Source organism: Podarcis filfolensis (assembly GCF_964270895.1).
Source record: "Podarcis filfolensis genome assembly, chromosome: 2".
Taxonomy (NCBI): Eukaryota; Metazoa; Chordata; class Lepidosauria; order Squamata; family Lacertidae; genus Podarcis; species Podarcis filfolensis.
Window position 1 is genome coordinate 106,212,599 of NC_139605.1, and position 19,692 is coordinate 106,232,290.

General features: G+C 43.9%; 1 protein-coding gene across 2 annotated transcripts in view; it reads right to left on the reverse strand.

The window, feature by feature from the left end:
- Positions 1–11,772: 11,772 nt before the first annotated feature.
- Positions 11,773–19,692, reverse strand: part of STXBP4 (syntaxin binding protein 4) — a 151,652-nt gene continuing 143,732 nt past the window's right edge. For both annotated transcript variants that reach the window (XM_083598760.1, XM_083598761.1), the window contains exon 18: positions 11,773–14,414. In XM_083598760.1, the coding sequence (XP_083454886.1) occupies positions 14,294–14,414 (121 nt within the window). In that variant the 3' untranslated portion in view covers positions 11,773–14,293. The remainder of the gene's footprint in view (positions 14,415–19,692) is intronic.

Here is a 19,692-nt window from a genome sequence, read left to right on the forward strand (position 1 = left end):
GGAACCAAGCAGAGGGTCTTCTCGGTAGTGGCACCCGCCCTGTGTAATGTCCTTCCGTCAAGGAGATGAGTAACTATATCACCTTTAGAAGACATCTGAAGGCAGCCCTATTTCAGGAAGTTTTTAATGTTTGATTTTTGGTTGTGTTTTTATGATGTCGAAAGCCGTTCAGAGTGGCTGGGACAACCCAGTCAGATGGGTGGGGTATATTATGATTATGATTATTATGGTTGTATTCCAGCAACATCTGGAGGGAACTGTGTTGGGTATCCCCATGGTACTATAATTCCCATCATCCCTTATCATGGTACTAATTCTTGTGTGTACAGTTTAAAACCAATCCTGAACCCCCCTACATTTAACCATCACCATTTATTTGCATAATGCCTTTCCATCGTTAAACCATGTTTGTGTGTGTACACACACACACACACACACACCAAAATCCAGTCACAATATATAACATAGTTTTTGTGATTATAAACAATAAACCAGAGTTTCCCAAACTTGGGTCTCCAGCTGTTTTTGGAGAGGAGGAGGAAGAGGAAGCACTAGGCGGGTGACGGCTGATGGACACAGTGTCTTTAGAAAGCATTCCAGACCCCCTCTCACCCAGAACCTGGCGAGCCTTGAAAGTAGGAGAGCAAAGAGCTCAAAGGCAGAGGGCACTTAGCAGCACCCATAGGAGAGACAATGAGAATGATGAATGAGGAAGTGGGAGAGATGGGGGTAGGGTGGATAGGACAACACCATTATCCAAGAGGCTGGGTTCTATAGCCTCTCTCTGTAAATACTGAATAAAAAACGGAAGGCAAGAAACATTTCCTTGTCTTTGTACATTCCTGGGCAACCAGCTGTGAGTCGCTGGCAGCAGCATGACCCAAGGTGATGAGAGTCTAGTGTGGCTCTTTTCTTCTGCATCATGACATTGTTTGTTGTGCATTGGATCCTGAGAATCTGATGGAGATTCAATAGGCACACATGGTGCCCCCTTTTTATTGCCTGTCCCATGCCAGGAAGTCTGCTGAATGTGCCTTACCTTCCGTTGACGTTACTTTACCTTACCTTGTCGTTAAGACTGTGTTGCATGGTTGGTGGCTGTCCCGGGTGACTGGATGCAGAAGTTGAACAAGGAAAACCAATATCAACTCAAGCTTAGCTGGACTCATGGGAAGTGACGCATGAGTTTGAATGGCTCACCTGACTCATGTCCTCATATGTGACTATTCCCAACAATCCCAGTAATTATGGTCTTGGGACATAGTAGTGCTGTTGACCTCTCACCTGCTGGTTTCCCTGTTGAACTTGTCCAACAAGTTCTGTAAGTCCTCTTCCTCTTGCCGTTGGGTGCCATTCAACCCTGGCGCTGGGTGCAAGGGAAGAAAGCTCAGTTATAGGAAGAGGAACTGCTCATCTCTGGAAGTGCCCATATTTCATCCTTCTGTTGTAGAACTACCGATGGCTCGGGCAAGAAAATAACTGACTGAAAACTGAGAAGCAAGGGAAGATAATACACTGTGTTTTGGAGGGGAAATGGTTTGAATAGGAAAGACTATACACACATCCACAACCCTCTTCCATATGAGAACCTCATAGGGAAAGAGTTTTCTCTTTGCTGAAAGGATACGTAAGTAAGGTCAACTGGTTAAGCCCAGTTTAATTTGACTATGGGAGGCTTTCAGGCCAAGGGAGCCGGCGATTGTCCACAGACATTTCCAGGTCATGTGGCCAGCATGACTAAACTGTTTCTGGCATATGGAACACCGTGATGAGTACCAGAGTTCACGAAAATGGTTTACCTTCCCTCCACAGTAGTACCTATTTATCTACTTGTGCTGGTATGTTTTTGAACTGCTAGGTTGGCAGGAGCTGGGACAAAGCAGCAATCAATTGTATATAGCCAGGCCCTACATTACAGCCGCATCTGTTCCAACTCTACAGACAGGTCTGAATAGAGATATTGGATTCTTGTCTCATTACAAATGCGAAAGCTATTTTTGGTCATCTGCATAATATCCCATGCTTTTTCCTGTAGAACTAATTGCAGTCATTAACAGTTGTCAACAGGTTTACCATACCCATTGAGTCAATCACCTACCTCCCACTACCCTTCTGAGAAAAACCTCACCCCACCCTCCCACTATATATAAGGGTCTGGTAACTTCCGTTTCAGTGTATCTGAAGGAGTGTGCATGCACACAAAAGCTTACACCCAGAACAAACTCAGTTGGTGTCTAAGGTGCTACTGGACAATTTTTTAATTTTTTAAAAAATTTTAAATTTATTTCGACTTTGTCAGACCAACACGGCTACCTACCTGAATGTAAAAGCAGAAGGAGTTCACTCCATTGCATGGATTCGAACTGCCGACCTTACAATCAGCAGGCCCAAGAGACTCAGTGGTTTAGACCACAGCGCCACTCGCATCCCTAGTATATCCCTACTAACAGCGTTGGTGGCTTCTGATGCAACAGCGTTACTAACACTGTTAGTAACACTGTTGCATCAGAAGCCACCAATCACTAGCTTAATCTCACGTCTATTTCCATGTCTAGCAACCAACACAACTCGCTGTAAGGAAATAGGTGAAGCTTACCTTCCTCTTCCAGACCCTGAAGCAAAGACTCCAGAACAGATGGGGACACAGTGCTGAGCAATAGCCAGTGCAGCAACTGTTTGGAACTATAAATAAATGCAAACAGGAAAAAACAAAACAGGAAGGGAGGGAGGGAGGGAGGGAGGGAAAGAAGAGCAGGTCAACGTCAACCAAGGGTGAATCCAGACCGACATTATTTTCAATCACATACTGAAAATTCAGGGTGGGAAGTGACCGTTTATTGGAAAGTCTTGTACAGCATCAAGGCCACTTCCCCGAAATACCACTTTTTATTTGGGCAGTAAGGAAAGTGATGGGGAAATGTTCCATGAAGTGTGTGACAGCACTGGCTTTTACCCATCATCTAACCTTCCCGCAAACAAATCAGAATGGCTGCTCAAGGAACGGGTTGTTCAGAAATGCCACGAGAAGGGAAGTTTAGGCTGGCACTCGCTCAGTTATAGTCTGTTCTCATGGCCACATTTTCATATGCATTCCCATCATCTGACGGTTGTCTCACTGGTTTACGTAGTCTTTAATCAAACTAGCCACAGCATAGCAGTGAAATACAGAGGACTGTTGCTAGAAGGACTTAAAAGTGGACAATCATCCTTTCCATGCTATGCACACATTCATTTTCCTTTTGTCCCAATCTGCTGAAGTTGATTCTGCGAGATCTGGGGAATGTGACCAGATGGCAGTGCACTTAGTATGCACACCATGTAATAATAATAATAATAATAATAAGAAGAAGAAGAAGAAGAAGAAGAAGAAGAAGTAGTTGTAGCCCACCCATCTGGCTGGGTTCCCTCAGCCAGTCAGTTTATGTACAGAAACATAATAAAACATTAAAAAAAAATCTCTATACAGGGTTGCCTTCAGATGTCTTCCAAAGGTTGTATTGTTACTTATCTTCTTGATATCTCCTGGGAGGGCGCCACTACCGAGAAGGCCCTCTGCCTGATTCCCTCTAACTTCACTTCTCAGTGAGAGAACTGCCAGAAGGCCCTTGGAGATGGATCTCTGTGTCTGGACTGAATGATGGAAGTGGAGATGCTCCTTCAGGTATGCTATAGTGCACCAGACTCTCTCTCACGACTGCTGTGGAAATGCTCCTTCATTCATTCTGCTGATACCCATCAACATACCCCCTAATCCTACTTTACAGTTTCTGGGAGTGAGCCCCAGCAGTGAAACAGATTTTGGAGCTATGCAATGCTTCTAATTCACCTCCAGGGACCCAAACCGTCTTGTTGATGAGCAAGTAATCCTTGCCATCATCTCTCCTTAGTCTTCTCAGTCTGCCCAGAAGTGATTAATGGATTTAAAATCTGCCACTGGTCTCCTGAAAACAGCCCCCAAACCACTGTGAATACTAAGCAGGAAAAAATGAGCAAGGGATTTAATATGAAAGTCTTCAAAGGGCTTAAATTCAACGCTGGATCGTTTCCTCTTTAAAACTCTTCAGAAAAATTATGGAGGGTAGAACGGCTGCACATTACTAGGCAAAAACATGCTGGGTTTTAGGAGCATCCCAGAATTTCATATTAATCATTTACATATCAGATATTTCATCTTCCTCCTCATTAGAAAATTTGCAGCGCTATGATTACTAGAGTGTCATGTAAAAGCTCACAGGGCAACAACTTCCAAGAACTGTCAATAGAACAGAGTTCTGCTTCCTGGACCCTTGAGATGTGATGCATTTTGTATAAGTAACATTCCCTCCCATTCTTAGCACTGCACTCATAGCAAAAGAACAGAGCTAAGGGCAGAAACAGAGGAAGACAGCTTAGATGCTCCAGAGGGCAGAAGCAGAACCAGTTTGTTTGTTTGTTTGTTTAAATTTATTACTGGGAAATGATATATAATGAAATGAAAAGGATGTTTAAAATAACGTTTGTAAAAAAACCCAGAAGCCTTTCTTCTGGGAATTATAGGGATAGAACTACCTAAATTGTATAAAAATTGATTTATGTACACTACTATAGCGGCAAGAATGTTACTTGCCCAAAAATGGAAAGAATAAGAAGTCCCAGCAAAGGAAGAATGGATACAAATAGTTATGGAATTTGCAGAGATGTTGAAACTCACTGGAAGAATAAGGAATCAAGATAACAAACTTTTTATAAAAGAATGGAAATGGTTTATTGAATATCTACAGATAAATTGTAAACAGATAAAAACACTGGCAGTTATTGTAATAACCTGCAGCTATATAAGTGTGTGTGTGTGTGTATATGTATATATATATGTGTGTGTGTGTATATATATATATGAGATAAATAAATGAGCAAGTTAATTTGGATATGCAGAAGATAGTAAAAATAAATTCAAGGAACCGCAGAAAGAGGGGGGAAGGAAGTCAAGTTTTCAAATGTCAACATGAATGTAAAATGAGTGAAATGTATATATACCTGAAAAGTATAAATTATATATATAATTTTAGAATTTACATTTATACCCTACCCTACCCAAAGAGGCTTAGGACAGCAAACAACAAGCAGTGAAACAAAAGCAGCAACAAAAGTCTTAAAAGCAATTCCAGTACAGGTGCAGAATGGGACTAGGTGAATCAATGGATCGCAATGGCAAGGTAGCAGATTCTGGTTAAATGCTAGAAATTAAGAGATCTTTAGTAAAGGTAAAGGTACCCCTGCCCGTACGGGCCAGTCGTGTCCGACTCTAGGGTTGTGCGCCCGTCTCACTTAAGAGGCCGGGGGCCAGCGCTGTCCGGAGACACTTCCGGGTCACGTGGCCAGCGTGAAGCTGCATCTGGCGAGGCAGCGCAGCGCACGGAAACGCCGTTTACCTTCCCACCAGTAAGCGGTCCCTATTTATCTACTTGCACCCGGGGGTGCTTTCGAACTGCTAGGTTGGCAGGCGCTGGGACCGAAAGACAGGAGCGCACCCCGCGGCGGGGATTCGAACCGCCGACCTTTCGATTGACAAGTCCTAGGCACTGAGGCTTTTACCCACAGCGCCACCCGCGTCCCCAAAGAGATGCTTTACAACAGAACAAATGCTCTTGGGTGTGTTGGGGGTCTTCTTTCAAGCAGAGGCTAGCTGTGCAATTGCATCCTGCATTGAGCTGGAGGAGACATGCCATCCAACTGTACAATTCTATGGAAGATAGCTCTGTTATCAGTGGCTGCTATTGGGTTCTATAGAGCAAAGCAGCTGGGCTGTAATCTGAGACACTGGGCTGGTTCACAGAACGCGGGAAGCCAAACTACGATTTCTCCAGAGGGGAGATTGCAGCCATGCTCCTCCACTTCTTAAAGTTAGCCAGTTGGGACTGTTCACCTTGGGAAAGTTTTTCTTTCTTTTCCCTTTTAAAAATAATGTTCATTTACTTGATTCACTCTCCCCTCCAAAAACACCTCTTTCCCACCGTGACACACTTCCCGTCTGCATGGCTGAAGCTGATGTAAAATAACAAACCACAAATTTGTGAACCATGGAGTGGATTGCATGGGAAGAATGACGATTCTGGAGCTGACTTCATGTGGAGCAGTGGTGAGAGTCGGCTGAACGGGCCTTCTGGAAATTGCTGGCCACTTGCCTCACTATTAAGTGGAAAAAGCAGAGAGTGAACAAGAGAGGGGAGAGAGAGAGGACCGGACAGACAGACAGAGGACCACACTGCAAAGATCCATCCTGTATTATCAGCTAACAGATCTACTTCGAAGTAAGTCCTGATGGGTCCAATGGAACCTACTCCCATGTCAGTGTACAGGATTGCAGCTGAAAAGCATTCTAGTGGGTTATCATTATTCCAAATTTTGCTGCCTCTTTTTTCTGGCAGAAACAATGTGCTTGGAAATCCACCGCTCCCACGATCTAATTATATTCTGAAGCAAAGATCTGATTAATATGAAGAAGATATGGCAAGCGCAGGACGCGGATGGCGCTGTGGGTTAAACCGCAGAGCCTAGGACTTGCCGATCAGGAGGTCGGCGGTTCGAATCCCCACGACGGGGTGAGCTCCCATTGCTCGGTCCCTGCTCCTGCCCACCTAGCAGTTTGAAAGCACATCAAAGTGCAAGTAGATAAATAGGTACCGCTTCGGCGGGAAGGTAAATGGCGTTTCCGTGCGCTGCTCTGGTTCGCCAGAAGCGGCTTAGTCATGCTGGCCACATGACCCAGAAGCTGTACGCTGGCTCCCTTGGCCAATAAAGTGAGATGAGTGCTGCAACCCCAGAGTCGGTCACGACTGGACCTAATGGTCAGGGGTCCCTTTACCTTTACCTATGGCAAGTGCGTTTTGGGGACAGATAACTTCCTTTCCTTTTACAGCTTTCTGTTGGCTCAAACTTGTTTGTTAGGCAGCACAGATATATGTAGAACTGGCGATACGGTGATTTGCAGATTCTGTGGACACAGAAGTCTCCTTTCTCCAGTGGATTCCCTGCTAACTTCAATGGTGCTAATGTCTGTGCAAGTGCAAAGGGGTGTGTTGAGCTAACAACCTTTATTCCCCCTGAAGTGCACAAAAAAGGCACAGAGGATCTTTAGGGGATTGTCTGCAGCTGTTTTTCAGACACAATTGAATGAGGCTAGTCCTCATGATTGCTAATGATAGCTTTGCCCCAAATTTCGAAAACTTCATTTATCCTATCCAATCCAAATAATTTTATTGTGCTAGCCACTGGCCATGACAAATCTGAATCAAAAATTAACACAAGCAATAGGGGTGTCATGTCACAAATAATAGTCTCTTTTTAGATCTCTGCATCTCCCTTATAGTTCTCTGCTATATTGCCCAGGGTCTTCTTTCTGACCGCTAAAGCAAAAAGGGTGACTTTATGAGTCACTGAAGTGTTTACATTGCTAAGAAGCCATCGGACATTCTCTGCTGGGGAGACACATCTTTCTTTTACAGACGGTAAGGTGAGAAATCGCCTTCTGGGTCCAATGTATAGTGCCCAATGTAGTAAATAGTGTAATATGTCTTCCGGCTGTGATTACCCACATATGCAGAGCCTGTCCTCGAAAGATTCCATCAATGGTGTCTCCGAATTTTTTTTACACATCACTTGGGAAGACTGGCGAACTAATGCCAGTGTACTGGAAGAAGCAAAGATCACCAGTGTCAAAGCAGAGATTCTTCAACATCAACTTTGTTGGACTAGTCACATTGTGTGGATGTTTGATTTTCGCCTTCCAAAGCAACTACTCTATACTGAACTTAAAATTATGAAGCGTAATGCTGGTGGTCAACAAAAGAGGTTCAAAGACTCTCTCAAGGCAAATCTTTAAAAATGTAGTATAAACACTGACAACTGGGAAACACTGGCCTGCGAGTGCTCCAACTGGAGAACAGCCTTGACCAAAGGTGTCATGGGCTTTGAAGACGCTCAAACTCAGGATGAAAGGGAGAAATGTGCTAAGACGAAGGCCCATTTGGCAAACCCTCACCAACTCCCGCCCGGAAACCTATGTCCCCACTGTGGAAGGACGTGTAAATCCAGAAATGGCCTCCACAGTCACTTACAGACTCACTGTTAAAACCATGTTCATGGAAGACAATCTTACTCAGCTACGAGTGATCGACAAAGAAGAAGATACAGACCCTGTCTTCGTATGGTACCCTGTAATATCGTCCATCTAGGACAGTGGAGGGCATAGCATGAAAACACAGCTCAGTAAGAGCAAATCTTAGTGAGGCTGGCCAGAGATTCAACAGGTAACTTTTTAGAAGGGCGGCATTTATCCAGAGACTATGACTAAATGCAAGGACAGTACCCTATTTCCCTGCCTCCCAGCCAATGATATGCCTTAAGCAGAGAGGAAGAATGGGTATGTTGCACAAGCCACAAGCCCTGAATGGTTTGGGGAAAGAAGCCATCCAGAAGACCAAGGCATGGGAAAGGCAAAGAATAAAAACCAAAAGTTAGCACAATCCGTTTTATTACAAACTTCTAAAAGGACATTCTTGTTTGACGTCTGTTACAAACTGCTGAGGATTTGTATCTTCATTCTGTCATCTCTACTTACAGTTCTCTGCGTAATCAAATTTACCTTGTGACTTAACACAGAAAGCAAGCAAGGCAGGATTGCAGTGTCGTATGCTTGTAAACATAATCTGCTTTAATATACACCGTATTGCAGCTATAAAAATGAATGTATTGCCAAGAATGTTGTTTTTGTTCCAAGCATTGCAAATAATTGATAAAATGGATTGTTTCAAGAGGTGGCAAAAAGACATATCTAAATTTGTCTGGCAGGGCAAAAAGCCCAGAATTAAATTTAAGATATTAACGGATTCAAAGGAAAGAGGGGGGTTTGCCCTGCCAGACTTTAAACTCTACTATGAAGCGGCAGCTTTCTGCTGGCTACTTCTTGAAAACACAGACATTCTGGATTTGGAAGGTTTTAATAACATTTTTGGGTGGCATGCATATTTGTGGTATGACAAGGTTAAAGCACATAAAAGCTTCAAAAATCATATTGTCAGAAAAGCACTATTAAATGTCTGGGTCAGATATAAAGACTTGCTGGAAAATAAAACTCCAAGGTGGCTGTCGCCAATGGAAGCTAAGGCAGTTAAAAAGTTAAATATGGAGTCCAAGTGGCCAAGATACGGGGAAATTTTGGAAAAGGAAGGGGACAAATTGAGATTGCAGAGTTTTGAGAAATTAAAAGGGAAGGTGAGAGACTGGTTGCACTATCATCAAATAAATGAAGCGTTTAAACTGGACAGTAAAATTGGCTTCCAGGTGGAAAAATCAAAATTGGAGACAGAACTGTTAGAACCCAGTACTAAGAATTTGTCCAAAATGTACAATTTGCTGCTGAAATGGAATACACAAGATGAAACGGTTAAATCGGTTATGATTAAATGAGCTCAGGACATTGGTCATAATATTTTGTTTGCTGATTGGGAAAAGTTGTGGACCACCGGGATGAAATTTACGGCATGTAATGCCTTAAGAGAAAACATTATGAAAATGATATATAGGTGGTACATAACCCCAGTCAAGCTTGCAAAGATTTACCATTTGCCTGACAATAAATGTTGGAAATGTAAAGAAACTGAAGGTACATTTTTTCATCTTTGGTGGACTTGCCCGAAGATTAAGGCATTCTGGGAAATGATCTATAATGAACTTAAAAAGGTATTTAAATATACTTTCCCCAAGAAACCAGAGGCCTTTCTCTTGGGTATTGTCGGCCAAGGGGTGTTAAAGACGGATATAACTTTCTTTATGTATGCTACAACAGCAGCTAGAATACTCATTGCGAAGTACTGGAAGACGCAAGAACTACCCACACTGGAAGAATGGCAGATGAAGGTGATAGACTATATGGGCTTGGCAGAAATGACGAGCAGAATCCGAAACCAGGGAAGAGAAGCAGCGCAAGAAGAATGGAAAAAATTCAAGGACTATTTAAAGAAATATTACAAAGTTAATGAAAGTTAGAATGATGTTGGACTGGAAAGTAAATGGTTACTATTAGTAATGGTTAAGACAAGGAGAATAAGGAAGAATAGTCTAAATTTAAATTAAAATAAGGGAAGATTTGCTGAACAATCGATAAGAATTTGGAATACAGAAAGGGGAGGCATGAGGAAGTCGGGGAAGATAGGATATGAAATTAGGATATGAAATGATACATGTTTTTTGTTTTGTTTTTGTTTTTGTATGTTTATGTTTGTCAGAAGTCTCCTTTCTCCAGTGGATTCCCTGCTAACTTCAATGGTGCTAATGTCTGTGCAAGTGCAAAGGGGTGTGTTGAGCTAACAACCTTTATTCCCCCTGAAGTGCACAAAAAAGGCACAGAGGATCTTTAGGGGATTGTCTGCAGCTGTTTTTCAGACACAATTGAATGAGGCTAGTCCTCATGATTGCTAATGATAGCTTTGCCCCAAATTTCGAAAACTTCATTTATCCTATCCAATCCAAATAATTTTATTGTGCTAGCCACTGGCCATGACAAATCTGAATCAAAAATTAACACAAGCAATAGGGGTGTCATGTCACAAATAATAGTCTCTTTTTAGATATCTGCATCTCCCTTATAGTTCTCTGCTATATTGCCCAGGGTCTTCTTTCTGACCGCTAAAGCAAAAAGGGTGACTTTATGAGTCACTGAAGTGTTTACATTGCTAAGAAGCCATCGGACATTCTCTGCTGGGGAGACACATCTTTCTTTTACAGACGGTAAGGTGAGAAATCGCCTTCTGGGTCCAATGTATAGTGCCCAATGTAGTAAATAGTGTAATATGTCTTCCGGCTGTGATTACCCACATATGCAGAGCCTGTCCTCGAAAGATTCCATCAATGGTGTCTCCGAATTTTTTTTACACATCACTTGGGAAGACTGGCGAACTAATGCCAGTGTACTGGAAGAAGCAAAGATCACCAGTGTCAAAGCAGAGATTCTTCAACATCAACTTTGTTGGACTAGTCACATTGTGTGGATGTTTGATTTTCGCCTTCCAAAGCAACTACTCTATACTGAACTTAAAATTATGAAGCGTAATGCTGGTGGTCAACAAAAGAGGTTCAAAGACTCTCTCAAGGCAAATCTTTAAAAATGTAGTATAAACACTGACAACTGGGAAACACTGGCCTGCGAGTGCTCCAACTGGAGAACAGCCTTGACCAAAGGTGTCATGGGCTTTGAAGACGCTCAAACTCAGGATGAAAGGGAGAAATGTGCTAAGAGGAAGGCCCATTTGGCAAACCCTCACCAACTCCCGCCCGGAAACCTATGTCCCCACTGTGGAAGGACGTGTGAATCCAGAAATGGCCTCCACAGTCACTTACAGACTCACTGTTAAAACCATGTTCATGGAAGACAATCTTACTCAGCTACGAGTGATCGACAAAGAAGAAGATACAGACCCTGTCTTCGTATGGTACCCTGTAATATCGTCCATCTAGGACAGTGGAGGGCATAGCATGAAAACACAGCTCAGTAAGAGCAAATCTTAGTGAGGCTGGCCAGGGATTCAACAGGTAACTTTTTAGAAGGGGGGCATTTATCCAGAGACTATGACTAAATGCAAGGACAGTACCCTATTTCCCTGCCTCCCAGCCAATGATATGCCTTAAGCAGAGAGGAAGAATGGGTATGTTGCACAAGCCACAAGCCCTGAATGGTTTGGGGAAAGAAGCCATCCAGAAGACCAAGGCATGGGAAAGGCAAAGAATAAAAACCAAAAGTTAGCACAATCCGTTTTATTACAAACTTCTAAAAGGACATTCTTGTTTGACGTCTGTTACAAACTGCTGAGGATTTGTATCTTCAATCTGTCATCTCTACTTACAGTTCTCTGCGTAATCAAATTTACCTTGTGACTTAACACAGAAAGCAAGCAAGGCAGGATTGCAATGTCGTATGCTTGTAAACATAATCTGCTTTAATATACACTCCAGGTATCGATTCGTGGTAGTAAAAATTGTGATCTGGTGGTAGCTTATGTGACTAGCTAGCATTAAGAAGCGGCGAAGCGGGAATAGCAATCCACTTCAGAAAAGCCATTAACTAGAAAGCAAAGGTACAAAAACATCTCCAGATTGCTGAAACATGATCAGGTGGAGATGAAGATTGTAGCTATGGCCATTAGCGGGATAAAAACCTTGACCTAATTAGACTCGGTTTATGCCTTGGTTGGAAAGGCAATGAAACTGAAGATTTGGGTCTGGGAGGAAAATGCATCCATTCTTTGCTAGAAGCAAGTATTGCTTCTGCTTCCTTTAACAGAAGACCATTTCAGATTAGAGCCATGACCACTGTGCTGGGTTGCCCTGAAGCAACGCTGTCTGAATTGGGCTACAGATTTGAGCTAGTTTAGTTGCCACGGCATTTCTCAAGGACCCTGGGAACCTTTGCTGCAGGATCATACCGAGATCCCTGCTACCTTAAAGAGTGATGGTTCTCTAGGGTCCCTCAGTGTGTGGAAACCATGGCAGGGGAAGTGATTTAGGATTATAGGTGTTGACTTAGAACCCTGCTGGGTCAGACCAAAGGCCCATCGAGTCCAACCAGATGCCTCTCTCCACTTGTAATTCACAGCAACTAGGATGCCCTTAGCTCCATGTTCCCCCCAAAGGCAACCCACTAGCCACTTGGCGCCCACTGAGTCTTACCCACTAGGGCTGGGCGAAATCTGGTTTTCAACAACGTGATATATCAGTAGCTAAATATGGCCATATGCTCCCCACCTTAGGAGAGTAGGAAGAAGCAGTCAATCCCAGGCCTACTGAGCGTGCTCCAATGCCTCTCTGGCTTAAGTGTGTCTGTCTCTGGCTCTGTCTCACACACATCTGTCACAGGCTCACGTTCTCGGGCTCCGTACGTCTGCCTGCCTTTGGCTTTGCCCGAGCGGGCAGGCTGAGTCTTTCCTTCTGGAGCAACTGGCTTCCCCAAATGGAAATACACTGCCCAGCCGCTCGGGCGAAGGCCATTTGAGCCACTGATACATCACAGCTGCTGGGGTGCTCAAAAAGTCTGAAACCTTTATTGAGATGTGAGCACCATATTGGTTTCAGGCAATAATTCGGAGTACAGTGGTACCTTGGTTCCCGAGTGGCTTAGCTGCTGAACAAATCGGCTACCGAACGCCGCAAACCCAGAAGTAAGTGTCCTGGTTTGCGAATGTTTTTCGGAAGTTGAACGTCCGACGCAGCTTCCACAGCTTCCACTTGAATGCCAATCGGAAGCCGAGCCCTGGATTTCGAATGGTTTCGCAAGTCGAACGGACTCCCGGAACGGATTAAGTTTGAGAACCAAGGTACCACCATATTGTGCAGCCCTGCTACCCATTGAGACTCTGGATCATCCCCTAGCAAAACTGCTAATGATGATGAAAATCTCCATCCGAAGATCGCAGGGCGATGTACAATATAAGAACAGAAAAACAGGTAGCATAACAACAAACAATAACAATAACCCCTCCCTCCCCACAGTTTAATAGGCCATAGATTGTTTAATTTGCCAAAGAGAAATGTCTAGTCTGGGCTATTTTGTCCAAATCATTCAAGAAGTATGCTGCTGAGTCATTAAGCCAATACTCTCTTGATCTGTTGAAACAAGCTTGAACACCCCTGTGTTTCCATCGTCTCTTGATAACTCCAGCAGATTCTGTCATCTTAAAGCCTTCCTCTGCTGATCCAGCTGGAACAAAAAGTGGATGAGCGTCATCCGCTCTGGCAGAATCCCCAAAATCTGCCAAAAACCACTGTCGCTGAGGGCTGGGTCACACCATCAGGGACGGAGGGCAGATTTCGCGCAAGCCACTACTTTGCCCGTGATTATATTGCTTTATTTTTCTCCGTTAATGGCAACCATCTACACATATATGAGCAAAAAAACTACTGGTGGAATGTTGGGGATTGCCTTTTATACAAACAGGCTATAGATATACAAAGGACCAATAGCATTAGACGGAGAAGCAGGTGTGAATTGCCGTTGTTTTTTTAAAAAACCCAGATGTGCTTGCAATACTTGCTGCAAATTGTCACAGGTGCTTGATCTGTGCGGCTGGGTTTATCTATACGCCAGAGAAAGTCCGTTGACGCAGGCAGTGCCTTATTTAGCCGGCAAACCACACAAGCGAGAGGAATGTTGATAAATTGTTTCAGACGGAACTAGTTCATGGGAGCTAGACTATTGGAAGTGGGTCATCTCTTGACAATTGGGATGATACCACCATTTGCATCTGTTTTTTGCCGGCTGATGTTCTCAGCCTTTGGGATCCGGAAGCTCTCTGAAGCTCTCTTCTTCCTCCTCGTTCTCTTCGGACCGTGGCAAGGCCAGTACATGGGTGACAGGATGGATCCAGGACGTTGTCTGAGTCACGTGGCTGGAGGGGAGCAAAATAAATAAAATAAAATAAAATAAAATAAAATAAAATAAAATAAAATAAAATAAAATAAAATAAAATAAAATAAAATAAAATAAAATAAAATAAAATAAAATAAAATAAAATAAAATAAAATAAAATAAAATAAAATAAAATAAAATAAAATAAAATAAAATAAAATAAAATAAATAAAATAAAATAAAATAAAATAAAATAAAATAAAATAAAATACAAGAAAGAAAGAAAGAGTGAACAACAACAACAACACCTCGGGTTAAGTACTTAATTCATTCCGGAGGTCCATTCTTAACCTGAAACTGTTCTTAACCTGAAGCACCACTTTAGCTAATGGGGCCTCCTGCTGCTGCCGTGCCGCCGGAGCACAATTTCTGTTCTCATCCTGAAGCAAAGTTCTTAACCTGAGGTACTATTTCTGGGTTAGCGGCGTCTGTAACCTGAAGCGTATGTAAACTGAAGCGTATGTAACCCGAGGTACCACTGTATTTGTATCCCGCTCATCTGGATGGGTTTCCCCAGAGGCTTCCGGCACATATAAAAACATAATGCTAAGCATTAAAAACTTCCCAATACAGGGTTGCCTTCAGATGTCTTCTAAAAGTTGTATAGTTCTTTATTTCCTTGACATAAGAGTTTATCCCACAAGGCGGTGCTACTGCCGATAATGCCCTCTACCTGGCTCCCTGTAACCTCACTTCTCGCAGTGAGGGAACCGCCAGAAGACCCTCAGAGGAAGACCTCACTGTCCCGGCTGAATGATAGGGGTGGAGATGCTCCTTTAGGTATACCAGGGCCCAGGCCATTTAGGATTTTTTAGAGTCATACGCTTCCGGTCTCATCCCCAAAACATGGAAGGAGGCCATTATTGTACCAATTCATAAAAAAGGTTCTCCAACGGAGCCGGAAAACTACCGTAACATCAGCCTCCTTTCGATCATAGGGAAAATTTATGCCAGCTTTTTGATGACTAAATTATTGCGATGGGTAGATGAGACTAACCAGATTGGCCATGAACAAGCAGGGTTCAGAACTAAACGCTCTACAACCGATCATGCGATAGTTCTTTATCATCTGGCACGGAAGTACTCCTCCCCCCCCCCCCGGGGCTACCTCTGTGCTGCCTTCTTAGATCTAAAGGCAGCCTTTGACAGCGTTCCTAGAAATATTCTTTGGGAGAAACTTGCGAAACAGGGCATTGATAGAAGACTCTTATGGCTCATAAGCCAGCTCCACGAAGGTACCCTTGCCAGAGTGAGATTCACTCCAGCGGGCGACCTTACAAATTCGATACCAATAAACAAGGGAGTGCGCCAAGGATGTATATTGGCTCCCTGCCTATTCAACCTATTCATCAGCGACATGCGAGCACCCCTAGTCAACTCATCTCCAAGTACACACGCGCCTAGACTAGCGGATTACCGCTGCCCACTCCTTTTATATGCGGACGACGCGGTAATTCTATCTTATACACGTGTTGGACTAACCAGAGCTCTGAAGATCTTTGCCACGTATTGTCAACTCAATCAATTAACCATCAACCATGCCAAGTCCAAGATTCTGATCTTCTCCAGAAGCCGGAGATTATACAAATGGAAGCTTGGTGGAGCAAAAATAGAGCAAGTCCTAAAATTTCAATACCTAGGAGTTATCTTTCAATACAATTTGGGGTGGAAAGCTCACATTCAACACCTACTTAATAAGGCCAAAACCTTGTCATATGCGCTCCTCCGATTCTTCTTTTCGGACGGAGCTTTGCATGTTCCCTCGGCCCTAAAGGTGTTCAAGGCAAAAGTGGTTGCCGTGCTTGCTTATGCTGCCCCGCTCTGGGCCGTGATGACAGATCTTGCTCCCCTTGAGACTCTGCAAAGCCAATTCCTACGTCGGCTCCTAATGCTCCCCCTGTGCGTAAGCAACGCAGCCATGCGACTAGAATTGAAGGTCGCATCCTTAGAAACTTGCCTGTGGAAGCAAGTCTTCAATTACTGGTTATCATTGTGGCATAGATTACCAAACCATTACCTTGTCCAATGCTTATGGCGAGATGAATTCTCTAGCCTTTGGACTAGTAGAATTCATGACAAACTCCTGAGTTATGGAATCTCTCCCTCAGATTCCCTAAAACTAGACCAGATCACTGCTCAAAGACTGATCCGCCAAAGACTGGATGACATCGATTTACAGCGAAATTATACGCTGGGGGGAGGTGTTTGTTCGCCCCAGAACATTGGTATCACTTTAACTTACTGCGTTCCGTCATACCTTTCCTCTCTTTCGACTGTTGCCCATAGACTGGCCTTCACCAAAGCGAGGTTTAACGTTTTTCCCTCCAATGTCCTGAGACATAGGTTCTCAAAGGGCCAAGCCCCCGCCGTGTGCGAATGTGATAAGGTGACGCCGGAGTCGCTCCAGCACATTATGTTCACTTGCCCCTTGTTCAATGTGCCACGGGCAAATTTGTTGGGCTCAATCATACAGAAACTAGAGGGTACCCCACCAAAATTCCACCTTGCCCAAATCTTGCAGGACAAGGATACCCACACGGCCCTGAAGGTGGCTAGGTTCCTAGTTGCTGTCCTTTCCCAAAAGCGACGCCAAGGAGCACTACAAGCAAATTAAGGCGTAGTATGCCTTTCCATTTCATAGTATTTTATTGTTATAGTGGTGTTTTAGCGATTGGTTTTTTTTTATTTCCCTACGGCACAAGCTGTTATTTAGGTGTTGTTTTTACCTGTATGGGCCTATGGCCGTAATAAATTTCTCAAATTTAGAGTCAGAACCGACACTTGTGCTCGGAAATGTACTGCTTACCAAGTACTTGGAAACTTAAAAGCTTACCAAGTGAAGACCTTTCCTGACAATAAAGCAAATCATGCTTCCCTATAAATGGTGGCTTCTTCCACCAGCCCCCCTCAAAGGAGAAGGGAGAGCCACTTGTTATAAAGACTCAAGGGAGCAATCAGTAGGGTGGCCCTGCTTATAGGTAAAGGTAAAGGGACCCCTGACCATTAGGTCCAGTTGTGACCGACTCTGGGGATGTGGCACTCATCTCGCTTTATTGGTCAAGGGAGCCGGCGTACAGCTTCTGGGTCATGTGGCCAGCATGACCATGCCGCTTCTGGCGAACCAGAGCAGCGCACGGAAACGCCGTTTACCTTCCCGTCGGAGTGGTACCTATTTATCTACTTGCACTTTGACGTGCTTTTGAACTGCTAGGTTGGCAGGAGCAGGGACCGAGCAACCCCATCACCCCATCACGGGGATTCGAAGCTCTGACCTTCTGATCGGCAAGTCCTAGGCTCTGTGGTTTAACCCACAGGGCCACCCGCATTCCTGGTCCTGCTTATATGTATCAGCAAAGGAACGCAAAATCTGCATTGACAGAGGTGAATGCAGGGGGTGGGGAGGCTATAATTCACCTCTCTGTGCTGTTGCCCAGGTGCTGTTGATGGGAATTTCCTGGGGCTCTTCCTTCTTATGGTTCTTAACCTTGGGCCGGGACAACCTTCAGGAAGAGGACAGCTCCAATAAAGGGCTGTCCTCTGGAAAAGGTAAAGGACCCCTGAATGGTTAAGTCCAGTCAAAGGCGACTATGGGGTGAAGTGCTCATCTCGCTTTCAGGCTGAGGGAGCCGACATTTGTCTGCAGACAGCTTTCCGGTTCATGTGGCCAGCATGACTAAACTGGTTCTGGTGCAATGGGACACCGTTGACAGAAACCAGAGCACACAGAAATGCCATTTACCTTCCCGCCACAGTGGTACCTGTTTATCTACTTGCATTGGTGTGCTTTTGAACTGCTAGGTTGGCAGGAGCTGGGACAGAGCAATGGGAGCTCACCCCATTGCGGGGATTCAAACTGCCGACCTTCCAATCAGCAAGCCCAAGAGGCTCAGCGGTTTAGACCACAGTGCCGCCTGCGTCCCTGGAAAGTAGGACATACGGCTACCCTAACCATCACACACCCTAGCGGCCTCATTTGCTTTTCTCCTGTTGTTGTTTTGAAATGTAAAATTGTAATTTATTTCCCTCCTAGTATCCAGAGTAGCCCATCAATAAACAAATGAACAAATGATGCTCATGCGGAAGTAAAAGGATAAGGCGGTCGGATCGCACCAAAGGAAACCCAGAAGTCCTGTTAAGGTGATAGCCCAAGTTAACAGCATGTTACTGGCTTTGTCAACACCTTCATTTGGATTTTTAAAAGAAGTTTTACTTAACAATCTGATGAAATGAGGACAGCGGAAAGATGCTGTCCGAAATGATGCTCACATATTTACAAACTGGCTCTGAAGTTGAATTATGCCCTCCCTCCCCTTTTTTATTTTCTTTTTGTTCTGTTTGTTTGCTTGACAAAGTAATAATAATCACAAATAAATAAGAATAAAAATGTGCACCCCACCCCTGAGACAATTCCATTGTAACTATCCAATCTCCCAAAATTTCAACACCTCTCACGATGCTTTGACCCTTTTCCGTTTTAACAGTACAAATTCTACAAACACCCTCCATATCTCCTGAAAAACATTTCTCCTGCATATTCCCTGTCTTACCTTAATGGCACATTTATCGTTAATAGCTATATCCCACACCTCTTTATACCACTCTTCCATTTTATATTCTGCTTGCCCCTTCCACTTCCTAGCTATGATAATTCCTGCAGCTGTCAATAAATTTGTGAGCAAGTCTTTCAAAGCCTGATAACCTTCCACCCGGTCGTAAATCGATAATAATGCTACCTCTGGACTTTTGGTCAGCTTGCTATCCCTCCCTTTTGCCTTTCCTGGCTCTGCCCCACTGCTAGAGTTCCCATAAGTCTGCCTCCATCGCTTCGTAAATAGGGGTGGGAGCCAGCAACTCCACAGAGGGGTCTCAATGCCATTCCCTTTTATTACCCTAAATAAAATGGAGAGGGTTGGGGAATGCGCTCCAGCCAAGAGGTTGCGTAAAAAGTAATTATTCTTCCACCTGTAACCACCTTAGGCGTCCTCTGAAAAACTGCCTATTTTCCTCAGGTTGCTTGCCCGAAACATTCATTTCCATTTTATTTCAGCTTAATGCCAGTGACCTGCTTTTCAACAGGAAGTCCAGTTAACAATAACATACCACAACGAAGGCAATAAGAGCGAAGGAAACAACCAACAAACCAATAGGAAAGACGATTTAACAATCAAAATGCCACAATAGCCTCTCAGTAATGTTTCCACCTACTGCATAAGGCGGGCCAGGAGAAATACACTTAAACCTGTTGGAACACCCATAAA